Source organism: Dipodomys spectabilis, unplaced genomic scaffold (assembly GCF_019054845.1).
Source record: "Dipodomys spectabilis isolate Male_0828 unplaced genomic scaffold, ASM1905484v1 ptg000107l, whole genome shotgun sequence".
Lineage (NCBI taxonomy): Eukaryota > Metazoa > Chordata > Mammalia > Rodentia > Heteromyidae > Dipodomys > Dipodomys spectabilis.
In genome coordinates this window covers 1607990-1631690 of record NW_024870784.1, presented here as the reverse complement: position 1 = coordinate 1631690, position 23701 = coordinate 1607990, and the positions used below count along the sequence as shown (strand labels likewise).

At 43.0% G+C, this 23701-nt stretch overlaps 1 protein-coding gene across 2 annotated transcripts in view; it reads left to right on the top strand.

Annotated features, from left to right (window-relative positions):
• Tmem50b (transmembrane protein 50B) overlaps positions 1 to 15770 on the top strand; it is a 36213-nt gene extending 20443 nt beyond the window's left edge. Inside the window, exons 3-7 of one of the 2 annotated variants that reach the window (XM_042687253.1) lie at positions 614 to 720; positions 1721 to 1788; positions 6707 to 6799; positions 11199 to 11256; positions 15293 to 15770. In XM_042687253.1, coding sequence (XP_042543187.1) covers positions 614 to 720; positions 1721 to 1788; positions 6707 to 6799; positions 11199 to 11256; positions 15293 to 15338 — 372 coding nt within the window. In that variant the 3' untranslated portion in view covers positions 15339 to 15770. The remainder of the gene's footprint in view (positions 1 to 613; positions 721 to 1720; positions 1789 to 6706; positions 6800 to 11198; positions 11257 to 15292) is intronic. The other variant, XM_042687254.1, reaches the window with a different exon arrangement.
• The last annotated feature ends 7931 nt before the right edge of the window (positions 15771 to 23701 follow it).

Below are 23701 nucleotides of genomic sequence, written 5' to 3'. Positions count from 1 at the left end.
CTGAATATCTCAGTCTCAAGCAGAAGACCCTCCCACAAGATGGTACCTTGCTTCTGCTCTCCTGATATTGGACGCTAAAAGCTGTCTTACCTGATCCTGGCCTGCCACCATGACAAAGTCACTTTCCTCCCAAATCCCTGCACAGAATGTGATGCTTGTAGGAATTAAGGATTAGTCCCACAGCTAAGTCTGTTGGTGTGTCAAGGAGGTCACTCAGCTGACCTTCTGTTGGGCACTTGAGTCTCTTCTCCACTCACGGGAGACAGGGCTGTGCCTAGACATTGCATCTAGTCTTCACAGTTGCTTTTCTGTTCTACTACACTTTTCAGCTGTTCTGTTCTTTTGTAATTCTCAATGTTTTTCCTCAGTTTTGCTCTCCCAAATGTAGCCTCTCCTTTGTTTCTCAGACTTTTCTCATCCACAGAGTGCAATGGGGAACGCCTCTATTCTGCCATCTTGACTCCCGGGCACCTTATTTTTATATTTCACCATTCAAAACTCAGAGTGGGAATATTTTGTCATCTATATAATCTGTACAACAAAAGTGTCAAGCAGCAGGTATTGTACTAAGTTAGACTTTTAGTGTTTTAATATCTTGGGCTTTCTTCTTAAGTTTTTTACAGGTTGGTGGATCATGATTGATGCAGCGGTGGTATATCCACAAGACTTAAACCATGCTTTTCACACGTGTGGTGTATTTTCCACATTGGCTTTCTTTATGTAAGTATAAAGGTATTCTAAATTCAAAATTCAAAATTACTTTTTGTTTTTTTGTCGGTTGTGGGACTTGAACTCTGGGCCTGGGTACTGTCTGTCAGCTCCTCAGCTCAAGGCGAGTACTCTACCACTGGAGCTGTAGTGCCACTTCTGGTTTTCCGGTGGTTAATTGGAGATAAGAGTCTCATGGACGAGATGTACAAGTCGTTATGTTGAAAACAAACTTTACAACTTTGGTGTGTGTGTGGGGGGGGAGGATGGAAAGGGATGGGAAGGGGAAACAAAGGAGGAGGCTACAATGCTTGATAAGAAATGTACTCATTATCTTGCCCATGTAATTGTAACTCCTCTGTACAATATTTTCACAATTAAAAAAAAAGAGTCTGATGGACTTAATTGCTCAGGCTGGCTTTGAACCCCAATCCTCAGATCTCAGCTTCCTGAGTAGCTAGAATTACAGGCATAAGCCATCAGTGGCTGGCAAAATTACTTTTTGAAGGCTAAGTACCAGTGGCTCACCAAGCTATTCAGGAGGCTGAGATCTGAGGATCAGGATTCAAAGCCAGCCAGAGCAGGAAAGTCCATGAAACTCTCATCTCCAGTTAACTACCAAAAAGCCAGAAGTGGATCTGTGGCTCAAGTGGTACAGTGCTAACCTTAAGCACAAAAGTCAGGAACAGCACCTGGATTGCCCCGCAACTGACCAAAAAAAACCCCCAAAACTCAGAGAATTCTAAAATGGGACAGCCCAGAGTCTTTTATGTGTTAGGTATATAAATTACCAAAGATGTGTGAAAACTAGCTGTTCTTTCATAATCTCTGGAGTACTTTAGAAGAAAAAAATAAAATGAAAGTAACAGTTCTATCCCCTGGGATTGCTGTTTATTTATTTCGGTTATTTAACTTTAGTTGGGACATAAATTTGTTTCTCTGTTAAGGACCTGTAAATACCTGTGAGTATTTAAATAGCATGAAAGCTCATTGGATGACTTGTGTCTTCTAGGATAAATGCTGTGTCCAATGCTCAGGTGAGAGGTGACAGCTATGAAAGCGGCTGTTTAGGAAGAACAGGTAAAAGGACTATTAATGAGCTGTTAACATGTATTATAATGAGTAATTGTGTTGCGCTGTTAATGATGCTGCAAAAATAGGAACTTATCAGCAGAAAACCAAACCTCCAACATTGATGTGGGACTGGCTGATAGTGATAATGTACAACAGTTATTAGCTTTTGAAAAGTTAATGATAGCTTACATGTGTAGCCCTAGCTATTCAACAGGCTAAGATCCGAAGGATTCCTATGTGAAGCTAGCCATGGCTGGCCATTGAGTCCAGAGGCATGGTTCAAGTGGTAAAACATGAGCCAAGCAAGAAAATGTACATTTAAATCCTTAAGAAAAGAGTTAAATTGCCAGGTACAGATGGCTCAAGCCTGTAATCCTAGCTACTCAGGAGGCTGAGATGGAGATTCAAAGCCAGCCTGCGCAGTAAAGTCCATGAGACTCTTATCTTCAATTAATCACAGAAAAAGCTAGAACTAGTGCCATGGCTCAAGAGAATGCTATCTTTAAGCAAAAAAGGAACTCAGGGACAGTGCCAAAGCTGAGTTCAAGCTCCAAGACTGGCAAAAAAAAAATAAATTTAAATTAAAGTTACCATTTTTGTTACATTGCTGATAGTAGAGAATAGATAAAATGTATTCAAAATCAGTGAATCATGGACTCCAGGTTCCAGTGTTATGAATAATGACCAATAATATTACTTAGATAGCTAGCCATGATCACTGGTAGCACAGGAATGGACACTTTAGGGCACCTAATTCAGGATTATGCTTTTCATATTCAGTTCTAATTACATGAGTCATTTCCACAGAACTAAATGGTTTTGAAGAAACATGCTATTGTCTACAAATAAATTTTCTTTAGCTTGAATTCTTTTAAATTGTTACCTCCAAAATAGTTTTCCTTGGGCTGGGAAGATGGCTCAGTGGTAGAGCGCTTGCCTTGCATGCATGAGGCCCTGGATTCGATTCCCCAGCACCACATAAGCAAAAAGAAAAAAAGCCGGAAGTGGCGCTGTGGCTCAAGTGGTAGAGTGCTAGCCTTGAGCTGAAGAGCTGAGAGACAGTGCCCAGGCCCAGAGTTCAGGCCCCACGACCGGACCCAAAAAAAAAAAAGTTTTCCTTTATCCACCATATTAAGAGCCTGGGGGTTTGTTTTCAGTATGTAACAGGTCTAGTTTCCCATCTTCCGGGGGCAGGGAGGGGGAATGTGTAGTCAGAATTGGAAATTTAGAGAGTGTGGGAGAGGAATTTGAAGGATGATTAGGAATAAAAGCAAACTAGAATATGTGGTATATGCCAGGATCTGGCCTGAGTATCTCACCATATTGACTCACTTATGTGTCTCGACAGCCTGTGAATAAGAGTCCTATTGCCCTCAACCTTAGGTGAGGTAATGAAAGCATGTACAGGACCTGGCCATGGGACAGCAAGTGTAGAGCCAGGAATGCACACGGATAGTCTGGCTCTAGTGTCCTGGATCTCAGCCACTGTGCAGTACTTGTTTCCAGGCATAGACATTTGGTTCCTTTGTCTGGCTTAGAACCAGATGGCTTATTTCTTTTTGACCTTGATTGAATGTAATTTATGTACAATAAAATCCTCTAGCTTATAGTGTGCAATTTAATGAATCTTACTAAATGTTTAGTTTATGTAATTATCACTGCATTCATAATGTAGGATTTTTTTCTTTTCTTTATCTGTCAGTTATGGGGCTTGAACACAGGGCTTGGGAGCTGTCCCTGCTTAAGGCTAGCACTCTACTACTTTGAGTCACAGCTCCACTTCCAGTTTTTTGTTTTGTTTGCTAGTCCTCTGGCTTGAACTCAGGGCTTGGCACTGCCCCTGAGCTTCTTTTGCTCAAGACTAGTGCTCTACCACTTGAGCCATAGCATCACTTCTGGATTTTTCTGTTTATGTGGTCCTGAGGAATTGAACCCAGGGCTTCATGTACACTAAGCAAGCACTCTACCGCTAAGCCACATTCCCAGCCCTACTTCCAGTTTTTGGGTGGTTAATTGGAGATAATCTCACAGGGACTTTTCTCCCTGGACTGGCTTTAAACTGCATTCTTCAGATCTCAGCTTCCTGAGAAGCTAGGACCTAAACTACATTATGCCCAGCTTTAAATTTTCTTTAATTTTAATTTTAATTAACTTGTTTATTGCCAGTCCTGGGGCTTAAATTCAGGGTCTGGGTAATGTCCCTGAGCCTCTTTGTGCTCAAGGCTAATGCTCCTCACTTGAGTCACAGTGCCACTTCTGGCTTTTTTTTTTTTTTTTTTTTTTTGGGTCCGGTCATGGGGCCTGCACTCTGGGCCTGGGCGCTGTCCCTCAGCTCTTCAGCTCAAGGCTAGCGCTCTACCACTTGAGCCACAGCTCCACTTCCGGCTTTTTCTTTTTTTTTTGCTTATGTGGTGCTGAGGAATTGAACCCAGGGCCTCGAGCATGCAAGGCAAGCGCTCTACCACTGAGCCACCTTCCCAGCCCTTTTTTTTTTTTTTGTCAGTGGTGGGACTTGAACTCTGGGCCTGAGTTCTGTCCCAGAGCTCTTCAGCTCAAGGTGAGCACTCAGCCACTTGAGCCCCAGCACCACTTCTGGTTTTCTGATGGTTAATTGGAGATAAGAAGAGTTTCACACATTTTCCTGCCTGGGCTGGCTTTGAAACACGGCCCTCACATCTCAGCCTCCTGAGTAGCTAGGATTACAGGTAGGAGCCACTGGTATCAGCTTTTCTTTAAAATTAATTAATTAGTTAAATTATTTATTTATGGATTTGTTTGGGTTTTTTTTTTTTTTATCCTGTGCACTGGTCCTGGAGCTTGAACTCAGGGCCTGGGCACTGTTCTCAAGCTTCTTTGGCTCAAAACTAGCACTCTACCACTTGAACTTCATGAAGCTCAATTGGTAGTTTATTGGAGACAAGAGTTCCATAGACTCTCTTGTCCAGACTGGCTTTAAATCATAATCCTCAGATCTCAACCTCTTGAGTACCTAGGATTACAGATGTGAGCCACTGGTGATCATATTTCTGTTTTGTTTGTTTGTTGCCAGGCCTATGGCTTGAACTCAGGGCCTGGGCACTGTCCCTGAGTTTCTTTTTAGCACTCTACCACTTGAGCCACAGCACCACTTCTGGCTTTTTCTGTTTGATGTGGTTTCTGTTTTATGTGGTATGTGTTTTATGAGGAATCAAACCCAAGGCTTCATGCATGTTAGGCAAGCACTCTACCACAAAGCCACATTCCCAGACCATATTTCTGTTGTTGTTTTGTTTTGTTTTCTTAATATACCATTCTCTCACTACAAAGGCAAAACTGACCTTGAAGTCTCACACATTAGGCCTCAGGCTTTTGAGTCTGGAACTGTAGTCATGTGTTAACATGACTATGTGTTAACACACACAGTTACAGAGGGCATTTCTCTTACCCCAAATTGTCTTTCATAGTTCATTTTCTTCTCCCCACCTCCTGGCCACAACTGATCTGCTTTGATTTTGTTCTGGTCCCTGGGGTTGAAGTCAGAAGTGTCTGACTTTTTTTTTAGTGGTTAATTTGAGCTAAGAGTCTCAGTCAGTGCCAGTGGCTCACGCCTGTAATCCTAGCTACTCTAGAGGCTGAGATCTGAGGATTATAGTTTAAAGTCTATGAGACTCCTAGCGCTAACTAACCACCAGAAAAGCAGAAGTGGTGCTGTGGCTCAAAGTGGTAGAGCACTAGCCTTGAGCTGAAGAGTTCAGGGACAGCGCCCAGGCTCAGACTTCAAGCCCCATGACCAACAAGAAAAAAAAGAAAGAAAAAAAACAAAGAGTCTCACAGTCTTTACTGCCCAGGCTGGCTTCTAACCATGATCCTTAGATCCTTAGATCATGTTTGGCTTCCTGAGTAGCTAGGATTATAGGCATGCCCAATTTCTTATCTGCTTTTTATCATTATTGTTTTTGCCTTTTCCACACTTTAACAACTAGAATCATACGTTTAGTATGAGAAAATGTTACCCTAAATAAAAATACTGTGAAGAACTTAGCTTTCCTTTCTACCTGGTGCTTTCAATGCTGACATAGAGTTTATTTTATTTATTTTTTGGTCGGTTGTGGGGCTTGAACTCTGGGCTTGGGCGCTGTCTCTGCGCTCTTCAGCTCAAGGCGAGCGCTCTACCACTTGAGCCACAGTGACACTTCCGGTTTTCTAGTGGTTTTATTGGAGATAAGAGTCTCACAGACTTTCCTGCCTGGGCTGGCTTTGAACCGTGATCCTCAGATCTCAGCCTCCCAAGTAGCTAGGATTACAGGCGTGAGCCACAGGCACCTGGCTTGACTTAGACTTTATAACCTTACTTCTACCAGGACCCATGGAAAATTGAGGAAAAGAGCAATGATGACAAGTAACAGATGAGTCTAAAGTCAAAATGCACATTACATGGGCACTTCATTCTGTGCCTTAGCCTCACCAGTAATGTCAAGAATAAGGAGGGGAAAGATGAAATTAGTAAGTCAAAAATATCATGTGTAAAGCACATAGTAGCTGGGCTCTGGTGGCTCAGGCTTGTAATCCTAGCTGCTCAAGAGGCTGAGTTCTGAGGATTGTGGTTCAAAGCCAGCCTGGGCAGGAAAGTGCACGAGATTCTTCCTATCTCTTATTAACCACTAGAAAACTGGAAGTGGCATTGTTTCTCAAAGTGGTAGAACCCTATCCTTGAGCAAAAATGCTCAGAGACAGTGCCCAGGCCCTGAGTTCAAGCCCCACAGTCAACAACAACAACAAAAGTACACAGTAATTTATTTGACTTTTGTTGTTGTTAAGGACTTTTCTACATACATTATTATGGGTTATTACCATGATATATTTTTAATAGAAAGTAAAGATGGAGTTTCTATTTGCTTTCAGGCTGTCTGGCCAAGCCCAGTCATAAAGCCTCTTCTTCACACAGGTGCTCGAGTTTGGCTCTTCATTGGTTTCATGTTGATGTTTGGGTCGCTTATTGCTTCCATGTGGATTCTTTTTGGTGCATATGTTACCCAAAGTAAGTATGCATTCCTTTATTTCACAGAACTCTGATAGATGGCTTTTATATTTGGCTTAGTCTGCTAAGTCTAAAATAGCAATTTTTTTTTTTTTTTGTCGGTTGTGAGGGCTGAACTCTGGGCCTGGGCGCTGTCTCTCAGCTCTTCAGTGCAAGGCTAGCGCTCTACCACTTGAGCCACAGCTCCACTTCCAGCTTTTTTCTGCTTATGTGGTACTGAGGAATTGAACCCAGGGCCTCATGCATGTGAGGCAAGCACTCTACCACTGAGCCACCTTCCCAGCCCCTAACTCCAATTACTGAGTTAGCATAAACTACTCTTCTGGATGAAGATTTACTAGTTGTTAATAAAATCCATCATTGTATAGTAGGATGGTCCAGTAAAGAAATACCAACCCCTGGCAAAGCCTGTAGCTCACAGCTACCTCTAAAGTTTCTGATTCTTACCTTGTACAGCCAGGTTCCTATACCAAAGGCCCATTTGCTGGAGCTCTCACTGGTTCAGTGAGAAACTAATGCAGGTCTATATTCAGACTTCTGACAATTCTGAAATCCATGTAGTGCTAGAAGTAAATTTTTTTGGGGTGGGGGGGTCGATCATGGGTCTTGAACTCTGGGCCTGGACACTGTTCCTGTGCTCTTCAGCTCAAGGCTAACACTCTACCACTTGAGCCACAGCACCATTTCTGGTTTTCTAGTGGTTATTGGAGATAAGAGTCACAGACTTTTCTGCCGGGGCAGCTTTGAACTGTGATCCTCAGATCTCAGCCTCCTGAAGTTACAGGCATGAGCCACCAGCGCCCAGCTAAACTTTTTTTTTTTTTGGTTGGTTGGTTGTGGGGCTTGAGCTCAGGGTCTGGGTACTGTCCCTGAACTCTTTTTTGCTTAAGGCTAGTTCCAAAGTTCCACTTCCAGTTTTCTGGTGTTTTGGAGATAAAAATCTCACAGACTTTCCTGCCCAGGCTGGCTTTGAATCATCGTCCTTAGATTTCCTCCTCCTGAGTAGCTAGGATTATAGGTGTTAGCCATCTGCTTGGCAGCAGTTTGTCAGCAAAACCTTAACTTGACAGCTGGCTTATTTATGGATCCTTATTTAATGCAAGTAGTCAAGTATTTTATTGTGGAAATGAATTGAAATGAATTTGATTATGGATTGCTGGACCAGATCCAGCTTTGTGATATGCAATATGTATACTTCACTAAATTCTTTTTTTTTTTTTTTTTGGTCCGGTCTTGGGGCCTAAACTCTGGACCTGGGCACTGTCCCTCAGCTCTTTAGCTCAAGGCTAGCGCTCTACCACTTGAGCCACAGCACCACTTCCGGCTTTTTTCTTTTTTGCTTATGTGGTGCTGAGGAATTGAACCAAGGGCCTCAGGCATGCAAGGCAAGTGCTCTACCATTGAGCCACCTTCCCAGCCCCACTAAATTCTTATTTATTTATTTATTTTATTTTTTGCCAGTCCTGGGGCTTGAACTCTGGTCCTGAGCACTGATCCTGAGCCTCTGTTTGCTCAAGGCTAGTGCTCTACCTCTTCAGTCACAGCTCCACTTCCAGCTTTTTCTGTGTTTGTGGTACTGAGGAATGGAACCCAGGGCTTCATGCATGTGACGCAAGCACTCTACCACTGAGCCACCTTCCCAGCCCTACTTCACTATTCTTTTGTTGTTGTTGGTGGTGGTTGTGGGGCTTGAACTCTGGGCTTGGGTACTGTCCCTTAGCTCTTCAGCTCAAGGCGAGCGCTCTACTGCTTGAGCCACAGCACCACTTCCGGTTTTCTAGTGGTTTACTGGAGGTAGAGTCTCACGGACTTTACTGCCCGGACTGGCTTTGAACCCAGATCCTCAGATCTCAGCCTCCTGAGTAGCTGGGATTACAGGCGTGAGCCACTGGTGCCTGGCTACTTCACTGTTCTTAAATCTGAAAAAAAATCTGAATTCCAAAGCTTGTCTTGCCCCAAGGATTTCAGATTAAGTGTATGGACCTCAAAATCTTTTTTTACCATTCACATCTTCTCTCTAAAACACAGTCTATGGTTTTCAGTCATGCTCAGAGGGAGTTTTGTTGTTTGTTTTTTGTTTTTAAAGGGCAGCACTGTCGATGTGAGCTGCCTTTGTGCAGAAGCAGCAGAGGCAGCGAGTGTACCTGTCACACCATTCTGAGTTTTGTCAGTTCCAGAACTGGAGATATTAGCCAGGCTGCGATGGAGAGGCAGAACCCAGCCTGGGCATTCATTGCTTCTGGAAGCGTCGGAAGACCCCGTGTCACTAGCTCAAAAACAGGAGAATAGAGTGTTCATCCCCTGCCCCGCCCCCCCTGCTTCCTCTGGAAGCTGTGTGTCAGCCTTCTGCACTTACCTGTTACACCCACTCATCCTCACTCACAGCTGATTTTGTTTTGTGTTGTTTTGCTAATATTGGCAGTAGGTCTTAAATCTCTGTCAGCTGGGCACCCAGTAGTTCATGCCTGTAATCTTAGCTACTCAGGAGGCTGAGATCTGAGGATCATGGTTCAAAGCCAGCCCAGACAGGAAAGTCCATGAGACCCTTATCTCCAATTAACCACTAGAAAATCAGAAGTGGTGCTGTGGCTCAAGTGGTAGAGCACTCACCTTGAGCTGAAGAATGGAGGGACAGCGCCCAGGCCCAGAGTTCAAGACCCACAACTGACCACCCCCCCAAAAAAAAAAATCTCCATCATTGATGAGTAGAAAACTTTTGCAAGCCAGGCGCTGGTGGCTCACGCCTGTAATCCTAGCTACTCAGGAGGCTGAGATCTGAGGGCCGCAGTTCAAAGCCAGCCCAGGCAGGAAAGTCCGTGAGACTCTTAGCTCCAATAAACCACTCAGAAAACTGCAAGTGGTACTGTGGCTCAAGTGCTAGAGTGCTAGCCTTGAGCTGAAGAGCTCAGGGACAGCACCCAGGCCCAGAGTTCAAGCCCCACCACCGACAAAAAACAAAACAAAACAAAAAATAAACCTTTGCAATAGTTTGGCTTCCCTTTGGCTCAAAAGAAGTAAAAGCTCAACAGGACAATGGTTGGCTAATGTTTAAGTAATATTGCTCACCAAATACTACTAAAATGTGTCATTCCAGTTAATTAAAAGGCTGACACTGGTGCCGGGCGCTGGTGGCTCACACCTGTAATCCTAGCTACTCAGGAGGCTGAGATCTGAGGATCGCGGTTCAAAGCCAGCCCGGACAGGAGAGACCATGAGACTCCTATCTCCAATAAACCACCAGAAAACCGGAAGTGGTGCTGTAGCTCAAGTGGTAGAGTATTCGCCTTGAGCTGAAGAGCAGTGCCCAGGCCCAGAGTTCAAGCCCCACGACCGACAAAAAAAAGGCTGACACTGGTGACTCATGCCTATAATCCTAACTACTCAGGAGGCTGAGATCTCCTGATTACAATTCAAAGGCAGCCTGGGTAGGAAAGCCTCAGATTCTTATCTCTAATTAACTATAAAAAGCCAGAAGTGGGGATGGCTCATGTGGTAGTGGGCTATTCTTGAGCAAAAAAGCTCAGGGGGAGCATCCATGCTTTTAGTTCAAGTCCCATAACTGACATGTGTATACATGCGCATACACACACACACACAAATTAATGGAAGGCTGGTGAGGTACATTTTGGTATTAGAATATGTGCTTAGCATATTCAGAACATAGTTTGAATTCCCATCACTAAAAAAGTAAATGCCAATAAAGCACTTAGTTCTGGAATATAACTCTTTGAAAGGAATATAAGTGTGGTGGTGCATGCTATAATTCTAGCATTTAGGGGGCTGATGTAGGAGGATTGCAAGTTTGAGACTATGCTGGGGTTCATGTTAGGACCCTGTCACAAAAAGTATGTAATTATCACAGTGCTTCTCTTTGTGCAACTAACTTAGCTTTCAAAAACAAGGGGAGCAGGAGAGACCAGGATCTAGTAGCTCACATCTATAATCCTAGCTACCCAGAAATAATGAGGGTTCAAAGCCATCCTAGATATAAAAGTCCAAAGTACTTCCTCTTTCCCACCCCTAGACTAGGGATTGAACCCAGGGTTTTTTGGTGTATGTGTATATGCCATTGTTGGGATTTGAACTCAAGGCCTCAAGCTCTTGTTTAGCTTTTCACTCAAGGCTGGTGTTCTACCACTTGAGCCATCCATGTAGCTCCAGCCTTTTGATGGTCAATTGGAGACTAAAGGTCTTGTGTATTTGTCTTCCCTAGCTGCTCTGAACTGTGGTCCTTAAATTCCAGCCTCCTGAGTAGCTAGAATTACAGACATGAGCCAACAGTGCCCTACTTGCACCCACAGTTTTATGCTTCTATGCAAGTATCACCAAGCTATATCTACAAAGGCTTGTGGCCTTTTGTCTTTATAATCTTCTCATCTGTTTTTCTTTGTATGTGCAGACATTGATGTTTATCCTGGACTGGCTGTGTTTTTTCAAAATGCTCTTATATTTTTTAGGTAAGTTGCCTAATTTTTTTTTTGTTGTTGTTGTTGGTGGTGGTCCTGGGCCTTGAACTTGGGGCCTGCGCACTGTCCCTGAGCTCTTTGGCTCAAGGCTAGTGCTCTACCACTTCCAGCCACAGTGCCACTTCTAGTTTTCTAGTGGTTAATTGGAGATGAGATTCTCACAGACTTTTCTGACCAGGTTGGCTTTAAACCATGATCCACAGACCTCAACCTCTGGAGTAGTTAGGATTACTGTCATGAGCCACCAGTACCCAGCTAAAGTTACCTGATTTTTTAATCAACTCCATTATAAAACCAGCATGTACAAAGCACATGCAAATCCCTTTGATTAGTTACCAAAAGGCTGCTTTATTTATTTACTGATTTATTTTGGTACCTGTCCTGGAACTTGAACTCAGGTCCTAGGTGCTGTCCCTGAGCTTTTTAGCTCAGGGCTAACATTTTACTATGTGTCACAGCTCTACTTCCAGTTTTCTGGTGGTTAAGAGTCTCATGGACTTTCCTGTCCCAGCTGGCTTCTAATTGTGACCATCAAATCTCAGTCTCCTTAAGTAGTTAGGATTACAGACATGAGCCACTGGTGCCCAGCCCAAAGGACTGCATTAAAAGTTAAAATTCCAGCCAAGAACGAAGAGACAAACGGTACATGGTCTCCCTGATAAGTGGATGCTAAATCCAAAAGGTTAGGTGATACGACAAAACTAACAGGACTTAAGAAACAAAGAACTCCCGCTCATCTGGTTGAACCACTACTAAATATCCTCATGCTGCTGATCACAAATATGGTATATAACATGTGAACACTGTTATATATTACAGACTGTGGTAGACAATTTGCTCCAGGGAAGTTAGAATGAACTTGTGACTTTGAAATTATGTAATCATTTAATCACAATCAAAAAAAAAAAAAAAAAAGAACCTCGGGGAAGGGAGGGAGGGAGGGGATGGTAGGGGGAAAACAATGGAGGGGGTAACAATGTTCAAGAGGAAGTGTACTCATAACCTCACTCATGTAACTGTAACCCCTCTGTATAGTAGCTTTACAATAAAAAAAAAAAAGAAAAAAGAAAAAAAAAAAAAGTTAAAATTCCACTGTAAGAGCACACGAGCTTTTTGACTAACGGGCCTGCTCTTTCTTTCTTTTTTTTTTATTTTGGGGGTCCGGTTGTGGGGCCTTGAACTCTGGGCCTGGGCGCTGTCCCTCAGCTCTTCAGCTCAAGGCTAGTGCTCTACCACTTGAGTCACAGCACCACTTCCGGCTTTTTTCTTTTTGCTTATGTGGTGCTGAGGAATCGAACCCAGGGCCTCATGCATGCAAGGCAAGCACTCTACCACTGAGCCACCTTCCTAGCCCTGACTTCTGGCTTTTTCCTCTTATGTGGTGCTAAGGAATCGAACCCAGGGCCTCATGGAGATCAGAACCCAGGCCAGCCTCTACCACTGAGCTACCTTCCCAGAAGGGGCCTGCTCTGTATGTTACCTTTTGAATTCTTATTTAATACTTAGGTCTATATCAGTGGTTTCACCATTTCATAGATGAGGAAATCAGGCTCAGAGCATATTAAGAATACCCAGATAGTAAATGCAGAGCACAGATTTGAACCCAGACTGTTGCATTCATAGCCTATGCTTTGTGAAAACAAACAAATCTGTGTCATTTAACATCATTCAAAAAAGAAAAAAGGAAAGAAAAACATGCATGGTGGCTCACACAGGTAATCCTAGCTACTCAGGAGACTGAGATCTGAGGATTGAAGTTTGAAGCCAGCCGGGGCAGTAAAGTCCATGAGACTCTTAGCTGCAATTAACCACCAAAGAGCTAGAAGTAAAGCAAGTGGTAGAGCACCAGCCTAGCATGAAAAGGCTAAGGGACAGCACCCAGGCCTTCAGTTCAAGTCCCTGTACTAGCACACATGTGCCCACACACATGCACACACAAGCACACCGAAGGGGAGTGATTAGAATGACTACATAATTATCTGTTTATATTCAAAACCTTTTGAGATTTGGATGTTCTAAAAGTGTAAAAATAAAACAGTATTGATGTCAGGTGCTTGGTTGGTCATGCCTGTAATCTTAGCTACTCAGGAGGCAAGAAAGTCCATGAGACTCTTATCTCTAGTTAACCACTTTCTAAAAATGTCAGAAGTGCTAGCACTGGTGGTTCACGCCAGTAATCTCAGCTACTCAGGAGGCTGAAATCTGAGGATCGCAATTTGAAGCCAGCCTGGGCAGGAAAGTCTGAGAGACTCTGATCTCCAATTAACCACTAGAAAACCAGAAAGCACATTCTCTGTCAGATCCTTATATTTTTTATGATACCATATGCTGCTCCTTTGTAGCATAATTTTGTAGTTGGACCTTTATTTATTTATTTATTTTTAAGCTGTCTCTCACTAGACTCTTAGCTTTCTAAGGAGGAAATTAGTTCATTTTTATCTAGTCACATTCTAGTACTTAGCGAGGCAGTGGGTTCACAGCCAGTACTCAGCACCTAATATTTATTTAAAAAAAATAAAAAGAAAATAATGGCATTTGTAGGGAAATGGATAAAACTAGAAAAAAATTATTTTGAGTGAGGTAAGCCAAGAGCAAAGAGACAAACAGCACATGGTCTCCCTGGTATGTAGATGTTAAATCCAAAACGTAAGGAGATACAACAAAGTAAACAAGACTCTAGAGACAAAGGACCTCCACTCATCTGGTTGTATCATTACTAAACGACCCCATGCTGCTGACCACATATATGGAATATATGTGCACATTGGAGGGAAACTAGGAGGAGGACAGAAACAGAGGGAAACAACAGTGGGACCCATGAGCTGCACTGGACACTGATCCAAACAAACTAAGCAACTCAAGGGCAGCGAGGGAGGGCGGGGAATGAGAGGGATAGAGGGAACAGCTAACCAAGCAAAAGGAAAGAAATGGACATATCACCCAATGTAGAAGAGGTAGCTGTATTGTCAAAGCTCATAGAATTCATAAACGTTATGGACCACCATAAAGACAATTTGCCCCATGAAGGTTAGAATGTGTTTGTGACTTTAAGTATCACTATCTCACAATACTATGAAATTTGAGAATAATCAATCACATTTTAAAAAAATAAAGAAAGAAAGAGAGAAATAAAGGAAGACAAAGAAAAAAGTTAAAAAGAAGGAAAGGAAGGAAGGAAGGAAAGAAAACAAGTGCTGGTAGTTCATGACTGTAGCCACTCAGTAGGTGAGATCTGAGGATTGTGATTTGAAGCCAGCCTCAGTCAGGAAACTCATGTGATTCTTACCTCTAATTAACTAGCAAAAAGCCTGAAGTGGAAGTTGTATGGCTCAATTGGTACACAAGCAAGGATAAAAGGCTCTTAGTTCAAACCCCAATGTCAGCACCAAAAGGAAAGAAAGAGAGAGAGAGAGAAAGAAAGAAAAGAAAGACAGAAAAGAAAGAAAGGAAGGAAGGAAAGAAAGACAGACAGACCTATAGCCTGGTCTGTACTAGAATACTCTAGTCCTTATTGGTCACATTATGTGCCTCAAGATGAAAAATGCTCTAATCCTTGCCCTCATGAAAGTTATCTCTTCCCTTCACAAGTTTACTTTGTAATAACTTCCTAGACTTTTTTTTTTGTTTTGTCCGTCATGGGGCTTGAACTCTGGTCCTGGGTGCTGTCCTTCCACTCTTCAGCTTGAGGGGAGCACTCTACCACTTGAGCCACAGTGCCACTTCTGGTTTTCTGGGTTAATTGGAGATAAGGGTCTCATGGACTTTCCTGCCCGGGCTGGCTTTGAACCACAGTCCTTAGATCTCAGCCTTCTGAGTAGCTAGGATTACAGGCCTGAGCCACCAGCGCCCGGCTCACTTCCTAGACTTTGAGAGGGAACACTTAATTACTTTACCACCAGCATCACCAGCATGATCTTTCATTTGATTTCATTTGAAGGATCAATAAGGTACTTGTCAGAGCACATTTAAAAAATGAATTGTGCATGGCTGTTCATGGATTTCATGATCTGCACTCATCTCTTTCTAGTACGCTCATCTATAAGTTTGGAAGAACGGAAGAGCTCTGGACCTGAGATCACTGCCTGAATCACATTTTCCTTTTGTTAGATTACATTTGTCTCTATGTTTTTGTCTCTCAGTATAATTTACACATTGCCAAATGAAATTGTACATGAAATGTTTTTGTTTCTTTGCACTTTTATGCCCCAAGTTTTGAAATCGTTTTATGAAATTCATCTTTTTCATGACCAGACTGTTAATGTGTACATAATAGATGATATACAGACTGGAAGATGAGTATCAGATTTTATTCTTGAGACTTAAAGCTTGATGGTCTGTTCCCAGAGCCAGGGTCATGTCATTGTGCTGTTTCAGAGGTAAAGTCTCCATATTTCTAATGTCTGAAGATGTACGAGAAATAGAGTGCCCTATAACTAGAATAAGCACTGAGTTACTAAAGTATTTCTGTAAGTTGTAGTGTATTTTGGCTTAAAAATTAGATGTTTTTTTAAAAGGGAAAAATGTATGTATTAAGGAATGGACTTTTTTATGTAGATTTTTTAAATGCCCAAAGGACTAGTTTGAGAGCCTCTTTTTAAAAAGAATTCCTCTAATCTTCCTTTATTTGAGAAAGGATAATGCATAATAAACTTTTTTATGGTTGATGTACAAGGACTGGGCTTTCCAAAACAGCAATTTTACCTTGTCCCAGAGTGTAATGACAGCCTGGCATTAGCTGACATTACGCAGGGTTGTTTTGTTTTGTTCTGTTTCTGTGCTGGTCCTGGAGTTTGAACTCAGGGCCTAGGCGCTGTCTTTGAGCTTCTTTTGCTCAAAGCTAATGCTTTACCACTTGAGCCATAGTGCCATTTCTGGCTTTTTCTGAATAGTTTATTGGAGGTAAGAATCCCACACATTTTTCCTGCTCTGGCTGGCTTCAAACCACTACCCTCAGCTCTTCCACTCCTGAGTAACTAGTATTACAGGTGTGAGCCACCAGTGCTTGGCAGATATTTCACAGCTTTGCCTGACATTATACAGTTCTATAGCCAGTGAGTTACAGCTGCGGTTTAGAAGCATGAATCATAGAACAAAATGTGGGATAATTAAAGAGCAAGAACTTCATACTGAAGGGGATTATAATCTAGTGAAAAGGGAGACATATTGTGTATTTAGTTACTGACTGCAAGTCTTTTCACCATAGCTCTCAAGCTTTGGGTGAACAGGTGAAATGTATCTTCAACTCCAAGTTCACACTCCAATCCGAAACTTCCTTCACTGAGATTAAGACATTGTATTTGCACTGTATGTATTTTCCTGTGGGCTTTCATTGTCACATTTGCTTTTCCTTTGATACAAGGATTTTTTCGATGTATTCTTCTTCCCCAAAGAAGGTTTATAGAGCCATTGGTTGTAAACCAGAATAATATCCACGGTAGCATATGCAACTTCTAATGCAAGCCTTACTTTGCTTAATTCCTTTCTCTCTTGAGAGTGCACAGCATATGATGCTTCTGCGGAGCTGTGCAACGTCGTCTCTTTACTTGGTTTTTCCTCAAGATGTAAGCTTTGTCTTGTTTCCAACAAACTGTAAGTTAATTGTTAATGTTCTCTTATAAGGTATTGCAATGACTGTGACTTATTTATTACTTAATACACCTTAAAATATTATTGGTTGAAGAAAATAGGCCATGAAAATTGGTTTCTTGTTCACTTTTCAGTTATTCAAGTACACTTGGTCTCATTACCAGGAGAAACAATGTACCCAGACCTCTAAAATGCTAGTGTGAAGATTTCTAAGGAGTACGCCGACAACCCACAGCGGTTTACTTTACTTTCTTCAACTTGGCCATGAATTTGTTTTTAATTGCGAACAAATCTATTCATTTCCTATTCTTGTTTTCCATTTTAAAAAGAAAAAGATAATGTTAGTGTCTTCTCATACTTTTTGAATTAGTAGACTCCTTGGGAATCATTTTAAAAAAACACATGAGATCCTTAATAAATGTCTTACTATTACACAAGCTCAAGGCTGTTAAGTCTGAGTGTCTTTTGTTTGTGTGTGGACCAATACTATGAGACTGTTCTGTTGTATTAAGAGCTTTGTTAAACAAACAGAAAAAAAACAAAAACTGGGTGCCAATGGCTCATACCTGTAATCCTAGCTACTTTCAGGAGGCTGAGATCTGAGGATTGCAGTTCAAAGACAGTCCGGGCAGTGAAAGTCTATGAGGCAGTTATTTCAAATTAACCACCAGAAAACTAGAAATGGGACTGTGGTTCATGTGGTAGAGCATTAGCCTTGAGCAAAAAGAGCTCAAGGGCAGCATTCAGATCCTGACTTCAAGACTCACAGTCAACCAAAAAAAAGAAAAAAGACGACTTTAATCAAGATGCATTGCACTCTTAAGTTGAATTGAAATCCCTTTGCACAACTACTTAAGGGATAATTTTGAAGTTTAAAAATGACTTTAAAAAAGAACAAAGGCAACATTAAGAGGAAAAAATCACAGGCTATATTTTTTCTATTACGTGTATTTTTTCTTACTTTTATACCCTATAACTGTGGACACTATAATGGGCCGTGTGTGTGTGTGTGTGTGTGTGTGTGCGCGCGCGCGCGTGCGTGCGCACGTGCGCGCGCACGCACTCTGGTCCTAGGGCTTGATCTCTGGGACTGTGCACCATTCGTGAGCTTTCTTGTTGAAGGCTAATGCTCCACTACTTAAGCCACATCTCCACTTTCAGCTTTTTTTTTGTGGGTCATGGGGCTTGAACTCTGGGCTTGTGCGCTGTCCCTCAGCTCTTCAGCTCAGGAGAGCACTCTATCACTTGAGCCACAGTGCCACTTCTGGTTTTCTAGTGGTTTATTGGAGATAGGAGTCTCATGGACTTTCCTGCCTGGCCTGGCTTTGAACAGAGATCCTTAGATCTCAGACTCCAGAGTAGCTAGGATTATAGGTGTGAACCACTAGCCCAGCCACTTTCAATTAAGCACTTTTCGGTGTTTAATTGGAGATAAGAGTCTCATTAATGTTCCTGCCGGGTCTGTCCTCAAACCACTGTCCTCAGAGCTCAGCCTCCTGAGTAGCTAGGATTATGAGCATGAATCACTGACACCTGGTAATGGGCTATCGATCGTGGGGCTTGAACTCTGGGCCTGGGTATTGTTCCTCAGCTCTTCAGCTCAAGGCTAGTACTCTACCACTTGAGCCACGGTGCCACTTCTGGCTCTTTCTTTATACCTGGTACTGAGGAATTGAACCCAGGGCCTCATGCATGCAAGGCAAGCCCTCTACTACTGAGCCACCTTCCCATCCCTGAGCTGTTTTTTTTTTGTTGTTGTTGTTGTTTTGGGGGGTCCGGTCATGGGGCCTGAACTCTGGGCCTGGGCGCTGTCCCTCAGCTCTTCAGCTCAAGGCTAGCACTCTACCACCTGAGCCACAGCACCACTTCCGGCTTTTTTTCTTTTTGCTTATGTGGTGCTGAGGAATCAAACCCAGGGCCTCAGGCATGCAAGGCAAACGCTCTCCACTGAGCCACCTTCCCAGCCCCTCCCTGAGCTGTTTTTAAGACTCATTCTTACCATCCTTTTAAGGCCTTGTTTTGATGTCATTCTGCCCCACAGAGACAGCACTGAGAACTCTGAGCCTCTGCTGTTGGGTCTTGCGTTTCACAATTCAGAGGCAAAATCTTGGGTGCAAAGATGTCAAAGCCATGCTCTTCACTCAGCCTGCATGTCCCAAGTTGCTGGTGAGCCCTGGAGTTCCTTCACAGACTGGGAAAGGCGTGCACGTCAAAGAGGCACGTGAAACAGCTGGCCAAACTAAATCAATATACCGTTTTCGTGTGATTTTTTTTTAATAGCCATTGCATATTTTTAGGAGGGGATTGTAATATGGTGATTTCTGTACTTGACTTGGAAAAATATCTCTTGGAAAACTTTTGAGAAATGTAGTTTGGGGAAACTACTGCTTTTTGGGGACAGATAGAAGGCGGGATTAGCAAGTGGACATATTTGGTGTGGACACTGCTGATTTGGGGAGAAGTTGGTAAGCCAGGGGGCTATGGAAGCAGAGTTGGTGCAGAAGGAGCAGTAGGTCATTCCTACTTGCAATTATGGGGCTTTCTGCTTTCCATTTAGGATTCTTGGGGGCTTTCTATCCATGTTCACGCTGGTTTGCTTCTAATTCTTGCTTCCCTGTCTGTCAGTGCAGTTGATAATAAATGAGGCTCTTCTTACCTTCCCCTATGGCTTTGCTCAAGCGTTTCCTTCCTTTTCCTGTAGATTTTTTTCTGCCACTTGAGGCACTGTTCCACTTCTAGCTTTTTGGTGGTTAATTGAATTAAAAGAGTCTCATGAATTTTTCTGCTTGGAATTCGAATTTTCAGATCTCAGTCTCCTGAATGAACAAGGATTCAGGCTTGAGCCACTGACATTTTACTTTTCAGATGGCTTTTTAGCTTTTTGGCACTAGGTGGTGTGTCACATTCAGAAAAATAGTAGATTCCAGTCTTATTTTAAGGGTCTTGCTATATAGTCCAAGCTGGTCTCCAGTTCTGATGGGTCATGCTGCCTCCACTGCCTGAGTGCTGAATTACAGGCAGGATACATAGGCCACCTCTGGTGGTAATAGTTTTGTTTTTGTTTCAAGCTTCCCACAGCTGATTATTTTTTGTAGCAGTTTTATCACAGCTTAAATATTTTTTTCTTAGTGCTTTCAGGTAAGAAAACATGCGCCTTTAATTATTTTAGCTACAGAAAACAGGATGTTTTAGCCTAGCCATGTCTGTAATCCTAGCTACTCAGGAGGCTGAGATCTGAGGATACCAGTTCAAAGCTAGCCCAGGTAAAGAAAGTCTGTGAGACTTTTATTTCCAATGAACCACCAGGAAACAGGAAATGGTGCTGTGGCTCAAGTGGTAGAGTACTTACCTTGAGCTGAAGAACTCAGGGACATCACCCAGGTCCAGAGTTCAAGCCCCACAGTCAACAACAACAAAAAAAACCAGGATGTTTTATATTTTTACAAGTAAGTGTAGCAGGTGTTTCATCCCTTACAGATCATGCCAGTGGAGAAAACTGATTTTCAGAGCATCTGGGTGTTTCCCTTTCCCCAGAGGTCCTGAAAACCAGAAAGTGTATTCCAAAGGCTACTATGGGACTGATCTCCAGCTGCTTCTGCCCCAAATGCTAGGAAGGGAGTCAGTCTCAACCATACAGTTTACCTCCCACCATGAAATTGCAAATTTAGAAATTAACTTTTCATTCGGAAATAACTGCATACTTACAGGAAAATATCACAAATTCCTGTGTATCTTCACATTATCCAAGTGTTATCGTTTTAATACATTGTTTTATTGTTTTATACAGAAATGTTTGACTTCAGGCCTGTGCCTCTTTTACTATTGAATGGCATGCGTAAGTTCTCCAAATATAGCTCAGGGCTGGGAAGGTGGCTCAGTGGTAGAGCGCTTGCCTTGCATGCATGAGGCCCTGGGTTCGATTCCTTAGCACCACATAAGCAAAAAGAAAAAAGCCGGAAGTGGCGCTGTGGCTCAAGTGGTAGCATGCTAGCCTTGAGCTGAAGAGCTGAGTGATAGCACCCGGACCCCCCCAAAAAACAAAACAAAAAACAAAAAAACAAATATAGCTCAATATCAAAACTAGGAAATTAACAGATACAGAACTGTTACATTACTAAAATTTTTCATGTGCCCCACTAATATGCTGTGTGTGTGTGTGTGTGTGTGTGTGTGTGTGTGTGTGTGTGTGTGTGTGTGTGTGTGTGTGTGTGTGTGTGTGTTGGAACTTGAATTCAGTGCTAGAGTATACTCTCTTAGATTTTTTTGCTCAAGGCTAGCACTCTACCACTTGAGCCACAGCTCCACTCTGGCTTTTGGTTAATTGAAGGCAAGAATCTCACTGACTTTTCTGCCCAGGCAGGCTCTGAACCACTCCTCAGATCTCAGCCTCCTGAATAGCTAGAGTTTTAAGCATAAGTGCTCAGCTACTAAAGTGTTTTATAGTAAAGAAACTATTATTTTCCTGCTGCAGGATTCCAATCTATAATCACATTGAAGGGCCTTCTTACCTTCCCATATGGCTCTAAGGGAGAGTGCAAGGCCCTGAGTTCAAACTCCAGTACTGGAAGAAGTCATGTAGACACAATACACTCTCTCTATCTCTCTGTCTTTCTCTCTCTCAGAAGTAGCATTGGCTCTAGACTTGGACCTTGCATCTGCCACCAACAAGGCTACCTTTTAGGGCTGAACCACATCTGTCCCTCACCCCAGGACACAAGACCAATTCCAGCCTGAATCCAGCACTTTTGAAATTTGGTCCCCAGGGGTCCCTGACAAGCTGTGACCTCTTTAGCCAAGTTGCACGGATGTGCTTCCTCTGCTAAGAACTGCTCTGTCCCTTTCCTACTAGACTCAAAATCTTCCCCATACCCTTCCTGCTAGTCTGCCCTCCAAACTTTCGTAGCCAGATTCATCCCCGCATGGACTGAACGAACATATACAAAAACATTCCACCTGTACTGAACATGGACAGACCTGTTCTTACCATTTTTCCTGCACCCAGTACAGCCACTATGTATATAGCATCTGTGTTGTTTTAGGGTTTATAAGTAATTTAGAGATGACTTACATGTAGAAATGATTTACATACAGAAATTTACACATAGGGTATGTGCAAGTAGTAACCCATTGTATACAAGGTACTGGAACATGAGCAACTTTGGTATTAGAGGACCCCGTGATGCTGTGGGACAACTGTATTCATATCCTCCACTCCTCACTGGGCCCATCAGAGGAAGTGCTTTTATTTTCAATACCTTCAATGATCCAAAGAAAGTCTATAATTTCTCTTCTCCTAAGTTTGGCTAACTCAAAGTATACCTAACAGGTAAGACAGATGCCTCACAAAGACTAACCTGTATGGCAGAAGGGGAGGTGGTGGAGCTGGACATTTAAAAAAATTGTATGGGGGCTGGGAAGGTAGTTCAGCGGTAGAGTGCATGCCTTGCAAGCATGAGGCCCTGGGTTCGATTCCTCAGCATCACATAAACAGAAAAAGCCGGAAGTGGCGCTGTGGTTCCAGTGGTAGTGTGCTAGCCTTGGGCTGAAGAGCTGAGGGACAGCACCCAGGCCCAGAGTTCAGGCCCCATGACCGGCAAAAAAAAAAAAAAAAAAAAAAAATATATATATATATATGTATATGTATGTATGTATGTTAGTCAGCCTGGGTGCTCTATGAGCTCTTTTGCTCCAGGCTAGTGCTCTACCACTTTGAGCCACAGCTCTACTAATGATTTTCTGGTAATTCATTGAAGATAAGAGTCTCATGGACTTTGCTTCCCCAGGCTAGATTTAAACCATAATCCTCAGATCTCAGCCTCCTGAGTAGGATTACAGGCATGAGCCACCGGCACCCAGCCTATTTTTATTCTTTTTGTGGTGCTTGGATTGAATCCAGAACCCCATCTCTAGCTCAGTCCTTTGAATTCTTGTTGCCTTGGGTGCCCAAATACACACTGTTTAGCAAGAAAGCTACGTTTCTTTTTGTGTATGTACCAGTACTTGGGCTTGAACTTAGGGCCTAGGCACTATCCTACAGCTCAAGCTGGAGCTTTACCACTTACGCCATTCTTCCACTTCTGGCTTTTTGATTGTTAATTAAAAAGTCTCACTGGGTGCTGGTGGCTCACACCTGTAATCCTAGCTACTCAGGAGGCTGAGATCTGAGGATCGTGGTTCAAAGCCAGCCCGGGCAGGAAAGTCCAAGAGAATTTTATCTCCAATAAACCACCAGAAAAACAGAAGTGGTGCTGTGGCTCAAGTGGGAGAGCACTTACCTTGACCTGAAGAGCTGAGGGACAGCACCCAGGCCCAGAGTTCAAGCCCCATGACCAACAAAAAAAAGTCTAATAATAGGCTGGCTTTGAACTGTGATCCTCAGATCTTAGCCTCTTTTTTTTTTTTTTTTTGCCGGTCATGGGGGCTTGAACTCTGGGCCTGGGCACTGTCCCTCAGCTCTTCAACTCAAGGCTAGCGCTCTACCACTTGACCCACAGTGCCACTTCCAGTTTTCTAGTGGTTTATTGGAGATAAGAGTCTCACAGACCTGCCAGGCGCTGGTGGTTCACGCCTGTAATCCTAGCTACTCAGGAGGATGAGATCTGAGGATCGAGGTTCAAAGCCAGCCCGGGCAGGAGAGACCGTGAGACTCCTATCTCCAATAAACCACCAGAAAACCGGAAGTGGCGCTGTAGCTCAAGTGGTTGAGTGCTCGCCTTGAACTGAAGAGCTGAGGGACAGCGCCCAGGCCCAGAGTTCAAGCCCCACGACCGACCAAAAAAAAAAAAGAGTCTCACAGACTTTCCTGCCTGGGCTGGCTTTGAACCTCGATCTTCAGATCTCAGCCTCCTGA